The sequence below is a fragment of the Acyrthosiphon pisum genome, chromosome X (assembly GCF_005508785.2).
Source record: "Acyrthosiphon pisum isolate AL4f chromosome X, pea_aphid_22Mar2018_4r6ur, whole genome shotgun sequence".
NCBI classification, from domain to species: domain Eukaryota; kingdom Metazoa; phylum Arthropoda; class Insecta; order Hemiptera; family Aphididae; genus Acyrthosiphon; species Acyrthosiphon pisum.
The window spans coordinates 29,216,940-29,231,406 of record NC_042493.1 but is presented as its reverse complement, the minus strand read 5'-3'; the positions used below and the strand labels follow the sequence as shown (position 1 = coordinate 29,231,406).

Below are 14,467 nucleotides of genomic sequence, written 5' to 3'. Positions count from 1 at the left end.
CTAACAACAACTGAAATCACGCCACTGTCACACACAATACAATACACAATACAGTGCGCGTCCGCCGGTGTGCCGTCAATACTTTGTGATTGCTAAACTTCATATCACACACATCTCACGGGAATTGTCTCCTAATATTGCACGTCCTCTGACTAACAGCGAAATTGTTAATTTTAACACTGTTAAATGTTAATAATTAATTCTGTCGCATATGTCCATAAAATCAGAGGCGGATCCAGACCAAGATAACGGGAGGGCGAATTTTACAGGGCACACACAGTGGCATTATTTGAATTTTGGGGGGAAGGCAAGGTGGGCATTTGCCCCGGTCTGATTTTAAAGGCATCCCAATGGGCCCAGTGGTTTTCGATTTACCATTATTATATGATATTAGCCCAAAAACATGCGTACATTTATAGGAAAAAATTATATTGTGTAGCTGCTAAGAATTTATTGTCACAAACGTGTCGAGGCAGTTTTTTTTGAGCGGGGTTTTTTTTAGTGGATCGGTGGGTGGGTTGATGGATATTTGGTTCCTTCAGCTAAAATTATTCGCTACTGGTCACAATGATAAATTGTTAATTCATAGTTGGAATATATTTATATTTAGACGCATGTGTGGACGTGCCTAAAAGTTGATATGTATATAAATATATACCAAAAAAAAATAAATATGTGTTTTATGAAGGAAAAAGTACATAATATATTAATAAGTGCTTTTTTAAATTACCTAGCCATTAGGGCTACTCAAAACTTTGCCCCCCCTCTATTAAAAACTGAAAAGACACCTCTGGGCACACATGATATAGATAAAATTAAAAATATTAATTTTGATAAAGGTTAATCCTTTTTAAAGTATTTATTTAGGTATACATACATATTATGTTACTCTTCACAGAACAATTAAATTAACTAAACAAATCCCCATTCACCCTTGAAGTAATTACGTCAACAACTTAAGTTTGGGACGGGAACGGGAGGGGGTGAACTCCCCGATCCACACCTCTGGATCCACTTCTGCTTAAAACTGATTATCACTGCAAGTCTCAACCATTTGCTGTGGTCAGTAGGTACTTATCAGTTATCGTACATAGGTACAATGTACATATACAATATAGGAATTATACATATGTATACATTTTATATAATATTATCATGTTTTGTTACCCCCGCCCCTCGTTCTTAAAAATAATAATACCCTTAAATCTTAATTATTAATAATATTTTGTGCCCTTCATATTGCAATATGTATATATTATTATTTATTATCATAGATACTATTAATATTATAGTTTATTTGTATTGATAGGAATGACCTATATAACATTTATTTTAAGGGTTTGGGAATATATTATAGGCAAATATGGTTTTATGTTAATTATTTGTTTCTTACTGTTTAAAATTAATCATTATATTATAATAGTTAATAGTCTTATGTCCAACTATTTACATTTTTTATTTTTTTTACAATAAATTATAATTTATAATTCCTTAATGTAATCTATATAGTGTTAGGTATATACGGCAAAACACACAAAAATAAAATTAATATCATGTCTGCATAAGTGTAAAAAAAAATAATATTTGTTTGATTAAATATAAATTAATATTTTGTAAAAGCGTAAATTGTTAAATAATAAATAATAATAAATGTATTATTGTACAATACACATATAATTTTACCTGAATTATAAGCAACTTTAATTTTTTTGCCTGTAATCTTTTATAGACCTCTTTTAGAAACTGTGTGGAGCAATGCATTGATTTACGCAATTATGAGTGTGTTAGTTTTTTATAGTCTATCGCTTCCTTTTGGAACAATAAATAATCTTTGAGTATCAGCTTAAAGTAATTTTGGTTGAAATTGGTTTCTGGTAGCAAATTGGATCTAGAATGTCTTTGGATGTCAAAAATTAAAAAAAAAGGTGGGTAAGTGGATGTCGCTCTGCTGTACAGTAGGTTATAAGTGGGTCACTGTATAATGGATAGTATTAAATTTAAATTCAATGATATAATATCACTGCATAAGAAAAACGATTCTGAGCGGAGACGATTTGTCAGTCTAGATATTAGACATACATATTATAGGTATACTTATCTATAGTATTATTAATAATTTTCAAATTAATCATATAACAATATCCATTAGGTAACGCGTTATACATCAACAAAAAACCGTGGTACTATCATAGATATATAATAGCATACTTTAGAAGTTTCAAGTACCCACAAATAATATTATACAATGACAACAAAATAACTAAAATATATAATAATATGTAATTTCGTCCAAATTTGAACTTAAAATGAGTATTAAAATAAACTGTGCCTATGAATTTGTAATATTTTTCAACTGCTATTGTAACAATGTATCAGGAGCCCTGTATTAATTTTTTACACGTTTTGGCCCAATAGATAAAACTTTGTTGATATTTATAGAAAAAAAAACTAAAAAAATTGAAAACTTACAATGTCCGTAAACAGCTCAAAAATAGTCAAATTATTTTCAAAATTTTATCGTATATATAAAATGCTAATATAAACATTCAGTGAAATTTTCAATTTTCTACAGTCATTCGTTTTTTAATTACAACAAAATAAGAAAATCGTTACATAAGAAATCGAGTGAATACCAAATGTTGTAAAAATATGAATTTCAAACGCTCATAAAAATTTAATTTGAGTTTCTTATAGACTTTTTTTTTGATAAAGGTGGATTATCCTTTTAGGAATCTTGTATTACATTTTAAAATCTTAGTTCTAAAAAGAAAAATTTTTACGAATTATAAACTCAAAATAATTAGGTGATTTTCGTGATTTTTCCATATTTCGTCAATTTTTAAACTTTAAATGCTAATATAAAAAAACTGTGACTAAGGATTTTTAATATTTTTCAAATGTCATTGTAACAATACAGTAGGAGCTTTGTATTAAATTTCCAAGTATTTTTACTCAACAAATAAAGTTTTATTGACATTCATAGAAAAAAAAACTAATTAAATTGGAAACTGAAATTGTCCGTAAACAGCTCAAAACAAATCAAAATATTTTGAAAATTTTATCATGTATAGAAAATGGAAATATAAACAACCAGTGAAAATTTCATGTATCTACAGTCATTCGTTTTAAAGTTACACCAAAAACCAAAATCAATTTTCTCGAAAACAGATTTTGCGTAAAAATTCCCGTTTTTCTTTAATTTTTCTTTTGTTTTTCACGGCGCTTTTGAAAACTATTGGAAAAATTTTACTTTTCACCCCCTAAAGTACCAACTAGATTCACTTTCTTATCAGAAAAGGTACTGTTGAAGAAAATCCAAACACTTTTACTGTCCTTAAAGGTGATGACAGACACACAAAAAAAAAAAAAACAATAAAAAAAACACGTCATTGTAAAATCAATACATTTATCCCACTCAGAATCTAAAATTTATATCATTTTCAAAACATATTTGTTCTTTTTGCACTATTAAATGTGTTAAAAATATTTCTTTTTAACTTTTTTGGTTTTTTTTTATTTATGTATGATAACTTTTTTGTTACCTACTGAGTATCATAGTTCAAAAATTGAATAAAAGGTTCCTCTTAAGTTATTCATTCTCAATTAAAAAATCTGAGCCAATGCGCAGCTAATCTGGTACAAAATATTTTACCTTTTTATAGAATAGTTTTAGAAGTCTGTTGATAATATTACTCAAAAGGAACTCTATCAAAATATTAGATATCCAACCCATATATGACATATGATGGGTATATCAAGACATCAAGTCTTCCTGTTTATTCGTCATAAATGTACCACCTGCAGATATTTAGTAATTACATAACTATATGGCTTCCTGCCAATTATTATAATGCGATGCGGTCGCTTGGCTACAGCCGTCGTATTGTTACACACAAAACACGCAAGATAAACGATACAAATCTAAAAAATTGTTTTTAAAAAACAAGTAGAAATCAAAAATTACAATAAAAAGTTTCAAAGCGATAACAAAAACACAATATGACGTGTGCAACAGATAAGCTCTATCAATTGGAGTTCGTGGTGAAGACGATGACACGGTGCGGCCGACCGGAAGACGAGGGCTGCGGCACAGCCGTTGGCATCAAGTTTCTTGGCAACCAGGAGCAGATGGTGTGCGAGATTCCGGCAGCCGTGGACTGTTCTGGGTCTACGGTGACTTCCGTGAATGCCGGCAATAAGTACACGTTTCCTATGCCCAGCGTTGGCAAGTGTGACCCGCGGTCGATGCGCGTGTCCGTCCGGCTACACCGGATATTGGGCGCGGACACGTTGCCCGGGCGCGTAGAACTGGCATCCGGCGAAATGGAAGTGCCGGTGACAACGAAACCGGACGAACGACGGCGCCGAAGGCCGGACTCCAGAGCCGGCGGAGCATGTGCCGCTGACTGCGATGACAACGCCTCTGATGACTGCTGCGAGATGACCGTACCGATGACTAGTTGCCACGACGGGCGAACGGTGGCTGTGCTGGTTATAAAGGCGCGGGTGTGGTGCTTCGGTCCAATGATGGCTGCGCCGATCACGTGCCCCACCCCGTGTCCTGTCTCGTGCCCGGCTCCCTGCCCGGCCCCCTGTCCGACCCCCTGCCCGGTTCCTTGTGGCACACGGCCGGCCAGATGTCCTACCCCCTGCCCGGTAAAATGTCCTACACCATGCCCTGTGAAGTGTCCGATACCATGCCCAGTCAAGTGTCCAACACCCTGCCCGGCCAAATGTCCAACACCTTGTCCTGCCAAATGTCCGATTCCCTGTCCAGCCAAGTGTCCCGTCCCTTGTCCGGCCAAGTGTCCGATTCCCTGTCCAGCCAAATGTCCCGGCCCTTGTCCGGCCAAGTGCCCGGTTCGTTGCTCGCCACCACCCGACCCTTGCTCCCAGAAGAAGACAATTACCATCCCGTGTTGTCCGACAGGTTGCCCGCAACCGCGGCCGTGTCGTCGAACCTGCTGTATCACGACCACCGGGCCAAATTGCCCTCAGCAACAGTACGAGACGGTGTCGTGCGAGATCGACGGCCACAAGATGGATTTGCGAGTGCGCAAGAAGAACTTCGAGACGTGCTCAGTTCAACGACGGATCGCCAACGAAGCAGAGGCGTTCGCTTGTCGGGTAATGGGAGTTGTGAAAGACATGCACGGTCTCATAATGGACTCGTCCAATGGCGGAGGAAATTGACGATATCATTACAATGAAGACATCAACACTTTTTTATCACAGTAATTTTTTTAACGTATGCAAATTTATGTATGTAAATAAAACCAATAGGTCTCTTTATATGATGGTGTTTTCTATTCAAAATAGATAAAAGTGTAAATCGTATGCAGGGCTGGATCTTAAGTTTTTAAGATCCTATGAAAATAAAAAATAAACGCGCATTTCAGGGAGATGACCAGAAGCAGTATTTATTTTTTTGAAAAATCAAGCACACTCGCACAGTAGTGAGAGTACCAACCATTTAAAAGGCCGTTCGCAATATATTACCACAAACAATTTAAATAATTTAAACTTAAAAATCAAAAGTTTTAAATTTTAAACTAATGAACACTTCTAATTGGTATATTTAAAGCCAAAATCAAAGGTTTATATTTTTAAGTTTCAGGTTTAGAAAAAAAATATTGATAATAATAACATATTATATGAATTATTTATCAACAAATCTAAATTGTCTACTGCTTACTTTTAAAATAAAAAGCTATATGTAAATGACACTATTAATACATTTTTAATATTTGTATTTTTACAATCAAAACTTAATATAATATGTTATATTAGTTTTGATTATATTATAACTTAATATAATTAAGTACTGAAAATTATAATATAATTATTATAACTTATGGATTAAATAGATACTAAAATATCTTTATTCTACATTTTCCAAATGTCCAAAATGTTAAATTTAATATTTAAAACTTTTTTTTTTTTGGCGTTGATCGCAGAAAAATTATCAATAACTGAATCAAAATCAACTGTCTTTGTGATCTCATTTTGATTGACAAAAGTGATAAGTTAGTGAGTCTGTTTTGGTTCATCGTGGTCGTAAATATGTTTTTATGAATTTGAGTTTACTATAACTACATCTATGCAGTAGTACAAGGCAATGTGAGATACAAATGAATAGCAATACAAATATTTGGGAATTTATCAGTTATTGAGTACTCTTGTAGTAACTCCAAAAACGTTTAATGGAGTTTAATTCAATTTTTTATTTTTATTTAAGTTTAAATTAATTTATAAGGTCAGGTAACTTACCTAATGCAAGATTTTTTAAGTTAATTATTTCCAAAGTAAGTCTGAAGGTTTAAATCATTTTAAATTGCAGCATCTTTAATCAAACCGTTTAAATCTCTTTCAACAAGGTCAGTTCCATTTAAAAATCAGATTACAACACTACAAATTTAAAAATGAAATAAAAATTTCAAAAAAGTGAGCCCTGCGATGTAATAGGTAAAGATCCATTACAAAAACTAGGTATTCACAAATGTTCCTAACAAATAAATTATTAACTACTTATATACAGCTATTAATAAAACAAGTAATATTGTTAATTTTTATTTTACTAACCTGAGTGCTAATGACTGAGCACTGACGGCTTTTAACTGTTACAGTGTCAACATTAAAATAGAATTCAGCATAAATGTTTAAAATGCTATATTATTGATGTAACATTATTGACACACGAATCATCACACATACAATCCCCGATTCCCCTCCAAATTCTGTCCTGATCATAGGAATAACTTAAGTTATCAAAAAGAAAATTGGCAAAGGGTACATTCAACAGTCACTTACTTATGGGTTATTCGCGATTCGTATATACTAAAATAATATTCTATAGAGTATAGGTGATAAGCATGGATCCATGGGGAAGGATGGTGACATGGGCAAACACTGGTTTTTCATACTTCAAGAATATGATGTTACGATAGTAATTTTTTGTTATTAAGTTGGGAAATAAGAATACCAACTATTATCGCTGTCAATAGTTAAATAGATAATCAATAATAGTAAATACTAATATCACGCTACTGAAAGAATAGGGACAATACTAAAAAAAACAACTGTTGGTAATCAGCTATTTAAGGTTTAAAATTACAAATAAAATTGTTATTAAATTTGTATGCTGTTTTGATAGAACTATGTTAAATTACATTGTTTTTAAATATGTTTGGTGTATGTTGTAAATGGATGAATAATAAATATTTTAAAACATTTTGACTTATGTCTCTGTTTGTGACTGAAATAATCTATGTACATTGCCTGCTGAAAGGATAGTGACACAACTCAAAACTGAGTACCTACCTATTAAATATAACTATACCTATAACAATAGAGTGGGTATAAAATAATCGCCACGCACATACGATAGAAATAGTACAGTTCACCTACTGTAGTACACTCGGTGCAACACGTCAGATCAACACAGTCCACAGATTACCACGTCGACGGCGGCCGCAGCGAACCACACAGCACCGACCAGTTTTTCTTTTGACACGAAATTAATCTTTCTTCACAAAGTTAACTTACTATTGCGTTTGTTCCAACACCAGGTATGAGCTCAATTTTGATATACTCTTTATACTATACTCTTTATACTATTTAATATAATAATATTATATTTAAATATACATTACTTCTTAGTTATATTAATTGATTTATAGACATTTTTATATGAAAATCTATTAGGTAATTTTTTATTTTTTTAGCGTTAATTGAAAGCTGTACTAAAAGGCAATGTTAAAATAAAGTTTATTTTGATCAGTTGTATTGTCTAATTGATTATTGAACAATTAGCTGTGGTGATACATATAATATTGTGTTAAAACAAAATTATTGTTATTTGTTTTATACTGTAATTTCTATGAAATGATCTACATTTACACAAAAAGTGTGTTGAAAAAATTAATCATGGGATGATTCAACCATGCGAGCGACTGGTATTACTTCAGATTTTCAATGTTAATTTTGCATCTCATGAAAAAATGTGAAATGACATCCCTGGTTACACCCTTTATAATCTGCCTCCTTGCTGCGTATTTCCCCGACTAACCCACTTTTCGTTATTTTATATCACTACACTTAAACGTCCTGATAAAAACAACAAAATAATATATATATAAAAAAAATATATCAATAATGCATCGTTATATTTTTAATGTTTTACGTTGCTGAGCAACTTTAAACACTTAAAATGTAGTAAATATTGAGAGCATATTTATTTTATCATTGTTGACAAAATAAAATAAAATAGTTTTTATTACACTGACTACCAAAAAATATGAAAAAAGTAATTCAAATAAATTCAAATAATTTAAGATAACGTTTTTTGATACTATTAAGTATGACTTATTGATATTGATGCACGCATATTACAGGTAGCTGAACAATTCCCAAAACAGAATGCAAATATTCGAAAAAATTCTTTAATAATGCAAAAAGTCAAATCAAAAATTAATACAAACTTATTAAAAAATGAAAATATTCCAAATAAATGTGTATCAGATATGGATGAAGGTTAACGTTGGTATTTTGGGCTTAAACTTTAAATATTAACTTAAAAAATATTACATTACAGCTATATTACGATGGGAAAAACTGAAGTCAAAGAGTAAGGTGTCTGGCGATGGCCAGGAAGTTGCTACCGCTGGGGTAATTACCACTAAAATATAATATTATGATTAATCATCAATAAACTGTTGATTTTGTAGTTAGCATATTGTTATCTCATATTAATTACATACATTGCAGAGTAACATTAATAGTCACAAAAACGTGTTGAAGTCTGATATAAATAAAAAAAATGTTAATTTATCGAAGACCAATGACCTCGAGCCGTTGAAGGTCGAAATGGAAAAGTTGAATAATTATATGGAACAATTCAATAACAAATTAAATACTCTCACGATGGAGATGTCAAATGAGAAACGTACTAATATTGAGTTGATGAATTCGGTTACAGTGGTCTTGGATAAGAATTTTGAGTTGGAACAGAAAATGCTAGAAGGATTTTCCTACAAAGAAAAACTGGATTCGACAATTAAGGAATTAGAAAATGTCGTCAACGAAAAAATAGACCTTCTAAAACGGTATACACAAAAATATGAACACAATAGTGACGATGGTGAATAAAATATAGTTTTTAAAATCCTTATTATTAGTTTGGAAGAGGCGGAGGTTGCGTTAGCTAATGCGAGTGAAAAGATTCACGTCCTATCGGAAAAATCTGATGACAGTGAATATGCTGAAAAAATTAAGGAAATAGAAGATGAGTAAATATAGTAAAATCAACTGTCTTAAATAGACAAGTTTAATATTTTTTGTTTTTTAGGCGTTTAGAATGGAATGCATATCAAATACAACTGGAGAATCAGATCGCCGAAGATCATAAAGCCTTGAACCGCAAAGAACAGTACATTAAAAACCAAGATTACGTGATCGAAAACTTGATGCAAGAAAAACAGAATTTGGAAATACGGTTGAACAATCCTGTGGTAGAATTAAAATCGCATCAATCAGAAAAAATAGAAAAATATCAAAACGAAATAAGACAACTTTCTGTAACCATAGCAGACATGAAGAAGACGTTGGTAGCAACCAAAGAGTTCCACAAAATAGAGATATCGGAAATGAGGTATACATTTATAATAAGAATGCAAATGTAATATTACAACTGAGTAGATAATATATCATAATATGTTTGGGTTATTTTTATCATATTCATGTTATGTATGCAAAATAATATATAAGTGTGTGATTTATAGGGATCGTCTTAAAGAACTGGAGAAATTAGTAGATACAAAAAACGATTTAATTCATCAGCAGAACATGACATTAAACTTAATGAGGGAAATAACTCCGTCAACAAACGATATAATTCGATAATGAAACGCAGATGACCACAAGAATCTTACGACAACAACTATTACGAATTATAAGAATACGAATCACTTACATTTTTATCTTTGCTAATCAATATATTGTGTTATATTTAGCGAGATGCGAACAGGAATTTTCATAACTTTGTTTGCATAATGATACCTATTAAGTTTGTATTTTATTTATAGATGCAATTAAGTTTGCATTCTAGTGTATGCTATACATAACATAGCATAGATGATGTACTTTCACTCTTACCAGCGAAGGTTAACTAGGTAGTTAATTATTTTTGTTTTTAACTTAAAATGTTAAAATGTTAAAATGTTAATTTGTTTTTTATTGTAACTTAATTTTTTAGAGTTAGTTATAATTCTCATGCAGTAAAGTTAATTTTCTTTTCATGCCATGCGGAACCAGCTAGACAATACTGATTCGTTGACTCTTTTTCGATTTTGGTAATTTATTTTCTATTTATCATATTATTATAATAATCTAATTTTTTATACAGTGGTAAACGTCTTGGTAAATGTTTGTGTAAATAAAATTAATTAGGCATTTTATGATTTAAAAATATGGTAATTGAGTTAAGTTAATTTTATTTTCTATCCTAACTTTAAACTTATTTAGTTAATTTTTTTTTGTTAACTTTTAACTTTTAACTGAAGGCAATTTAATTGAACTGATTTAACTTGCCACAGTTAATTATTTTCAGTAACTTGCCCAGATTTGCTTACCAAGTATGATTTCGTACGCAGAATTGGATAGATTTACCACTGAGAATACCACATACGGAGTCTGATAAAAAAAATATGGCTCAAACCAGTCTTGCTGCCGACCATTGAAAAACATGCTAACACGTTGACGGTTACATTTGCGCCCGAAGCAACGGAAGCCTATCAACTACTGTTACTTTTGATAATTCCGTGTTCTCGAGCTACGTATCTCTTGATGAGGTTGTTTAACATCGATATTGTAAAAACTTTTATGAACGAATGCCGATAGATTCAGAGGTGCTCATCGCGAGCCGTCTCGCTGAGATTATCATTTCAACCAACGACATTGTTATAGACGTCTTCACAATTCAAATTTTTCGTTGATAAATGAATGCATGATTTTTAGTTATCACTGTACTTTCTTAAAATAATCAAATCAAAAAAACTTTAGTTAAACAGAATTTATTAGACTTAAATAACAGATGTTCTGCACGATGCCTAGACAGTACAACAATACTGTTTACACTTACAGCGAGACACGGTAGGAGCTCACTCGGGCTCAAAACTGTTCACACAGCGAATTCCTTCAGACCGTGCGACCGTGTGACTCTGCCTGTTCACAAAAGAAAATGCTTACTTACTATTATACTACACTAAAACTATTACTATATCTTATAATGCATATAACATACAGAGAGGGGTTCACAACACCCCCGGACTGCATGAGACATAGGGATCAAATTACCATTATGTTCCAATTAATTTGTGATTTTCTGATGCTCTAAAAGGCTTATAGAAACTGTAGGGGAACTGTAGGACGTGTGGGTTGCATACACTCTGCTACATTCTGAAGTTCCGCTGTTTCAGGTCTCTAAAGTTGGTCTCTAAAAGTAAACATTTAAACTAATTAAATATGTATAGACTTACAGTTTCTATATTAAGATGAAATTAATATAAACTAAAATAAATTTATGGTCTGGATTTAGAAATATTTTAGTATCGTTGTACTTTTTGGATAATTCCTTTAATTTTATAGCATCCTGAATCAAATGATTAAAAATTGTATAGTACTTCTTTGTATTAATTTGCTCGGGAACACAGTTGTTAATTATTTCTGGTAATTTTAACAATGCGTTCAGACTCAGATTTGAGTTACATAATTCAATATTTGGCTGTATTAGATAACATTATAGATACACAAGATAACATTTTTTTTTTAAATTTAAATGAAAAATTGGAAATACAAATACGTATCCCAAAGCTCAAAATGTATTATAAATACAGTCGACTCATGGTAACTTCGAGCTCAAGGGGAAAAAAAATTTGACTGACTAAAAATTTCGAGTTATTAATATCTCAATGTATTATTGTTATTTGAAAGGGAATTTTATTTGTTCGAGATGTCAAGAATTTCGAGTTATCAAGGTTCGAGTTACCGAGATGACTGTATATCAATTTTATGACTTTTGTATCTTTTTAGAATCTATAAAAAAACAAGTAAAATTCAAAAGTGCATCATTAAAATATGCTACCTGTAAATTTTACATTAACTATATTGACTATCTTCAATAATTAAATAGAAGAACCGTTCAAAATATATTTTGCTCAAGCATCCTTCACAGACATACGCTCAAAAACGCATAAGATATAATTAATTTATGATTAACTTGTAACACTTTTTTTTTCTAAAAATAAATAAATTTTCTTTTTTAACTATTCTCCGCAGTCAAATATTTTAAGAGTTAGGACTCATAAGATTTGATTAACTTTATATAATTAATATCTAAGACAAATCTAAAACAAATAAATGTTGTTTTTATCAATTGAAATGTTTTAGATTCTGAGCGGAGCAATGAATGTATTGATTTTAGGTAGGTACAATGATGTGTATTTTTTTTTATTTTTGTGTGTCTGTCATCAGCTATGAGGACAATAAAAGTGCTAAAATGTTCTTCAACAGTACCTATCTTTTCTGAATTGGGGGTGCTAGTTTGAAACGTGGGGGTGCTAAGCACCCCCAAGCACCCCCCTATGTGCACCTATGACTGTACAGCAGATCGACATCCATCACTTACCTGATTTTTATTTTATAAATATCAATACAATTTTATTTGTTATGGGTAAAAAAGCTTGAAAATTTAATAGAAGGCGTCTAATATATTGTTCAAAGAAAGATAAAAAATATTAAAAAGCCAATCACAATTTTTTTTTATAAACATTTAAAGTTCAAATATTGACAAAATATCTACGTAAAAATGACGAAAACGTGTAAATTATTTAGTTAGAAATCCATAAAAAAACTTTCTTTTTTAATCTAAGATTTGAAAATGTAATACAAGATTCCCCATAAGTTTGTCTACCTTTAACAAAAATAAAATGTCTACAAGCAAATCAAATCAAATTTTTATGAGCGTTTGAAGTTCATATTTTTACAACTTACAAGATTGGATATTCACTCGATTTCACATGTATATCGATTTTGTTATTTTGTTGTAATTCAAAAACGAATAAAGTAGATACATAAAAATTTCATTGATTGCTTATATTTTCATTTACTAGGTATATACTATCAAAATAGTTTGACTCTTTTTGAGCTGTTTACGGACATTGTCAGTTTTAAATTTCTTTTTTAAAAAGTTGTTTTTTTTTCTATAATTGTCAATAAAATTTTATTTGTTGGGTGAAAAAGCGTGAAAATTTAATACAAGGGTCCTGATATAATTTCACAATAGCAATTGTTAAATATTACAAATACATAGACACAATTTTTTTTTATAAGTACTTAAAATTCGAATTTTGATAAAATTGATATTATCAAATTTAAAATTTAATTATTATTTTGTAGTTAAAAATGTATAAAATGTTCAACTTTTATGTCTGAGGATTGAAAATTTAAAATAAAGCTCCACATAAATAGGTTATATTTATATAAAAATTACTTTATTCACAATAATATCATTAAATATAGGTACTAATATAGGCTGACTGACCCATGTTTGATTTATTTACAAACTACTGCCTGAAGATGTTAAACACAGATCATGATTTATTCTGAAATTTTTAACAAAATACTAATGGAAATAATAATATTTTTCATAGTAAAATAACTGAGAAAATAAATTGTGCACTTACTTTTAAAATTTTAAAAGTAAAAAAGTAATAAAAACATAAGCCGTAACAGTTTTTTTTAAATACTTAACTTATATCTTAATAATGAGTAGACGTTGCATTTCTTTGCTGTTCAAACACAGAGCACTTATAATTTGATCTTCATCTACTTGATTTAATATGTCTCGCTCACACTGCATTAAGTATAATGATTCTAAATTGTCTTGTACAATAATGGACCTTCATCGTGTTTTTAACAATTTTAGTTTCGAAAATGACCTTTCACACGCGTCACCTGTGTAAGAGGCAGAGTCAATAAATACTTACTGACTTTGTACAATTCCGTGTATTCTAAAGAATACAACCCGCAGTTGGTGATTTTTTTTGCAATTTAAATTACTAAAATTTTAAATGTGGCTCGATCATTCCCTTGGATATTATTACGGACAATGCGAATATTTTTTCAGAATGAAAATCGTGATAATTGTCGACACGTATCGTTGGAATTAGAAAAAGTAGTATTTGACAAAAAATGACGTGGTAGTGAGGCCCCTTAAGTCTGTGTAAAAAAGTCGCTTTTAGACCAAAAGTCTAGACAAAACTGTATTAATTTGGTTTAACGGATTTCAATTTTGAAAACGGATTAGGATTGATTAACAATATCAATAGGTTTTTATCGAGGCGATTTTTAATATTCATAAAATTATTAGTGCCACGAATCACGATGAAAAATATGAATAAAAAATATCGTG

At 30.8% G+C, this 14,467-nt stretch overlaps 1 protein-coding gene across 1 annotated transcript; it reads left to right on the top strand.

Moving 5' to 3' along the window:
* Window positions 1-8,191: 8,191 nt before the first annotated feature.
* On the top strand, window positions 8,192-10,027 carry LOC100569686 (intracellular protein transport protein USO1-like). Its single transcript, XM_003242256.4, has 7 exons — window positions 8,192-8,305; window positions 8,394-8,532; window positions 8,594-8,667; window positions 8,767-9,104; window positions 9,177-9,287; window positions 9,347-9,649; window positions 9,780-10,027. The coding sequence occupies exons 1-7, from the start codon at window positions 8,297-8,299 to the stop codon at window positions 9,898-9,900; spliced, it is 1,095 nt and encodes a 364-aa protein (XP_003242304.1). The 5' UTR covers window positions 8,192-8,296; the 3' UTR covers window positions 9,901-10,027.
* Window positions 10,028-14,467: the final 4,440 nt, after the last annotated feature.

What these genes read in the sequence shown, in the direction of transcription:
- LOC100569686 (XM_003242256.4), top strand. An exon ending in ATTAAGGAAATAGAAGATGA is followed by an intron (nt 9,288 to 9,346) that starts GTAAATATAGTA and finishes TTTGTTTTTTAG; the next exon opens with GCGTTTAGAATGGAATGCAT. An exon ending in ATAGAGATATCGGAAATGAG is followed by an intron (nt 9,650 to 9,779) that starts GTATACATTTAT and finishes TGTGATTTATAG; the next exon opens with GGATCGTCTTAAAGAACTGG.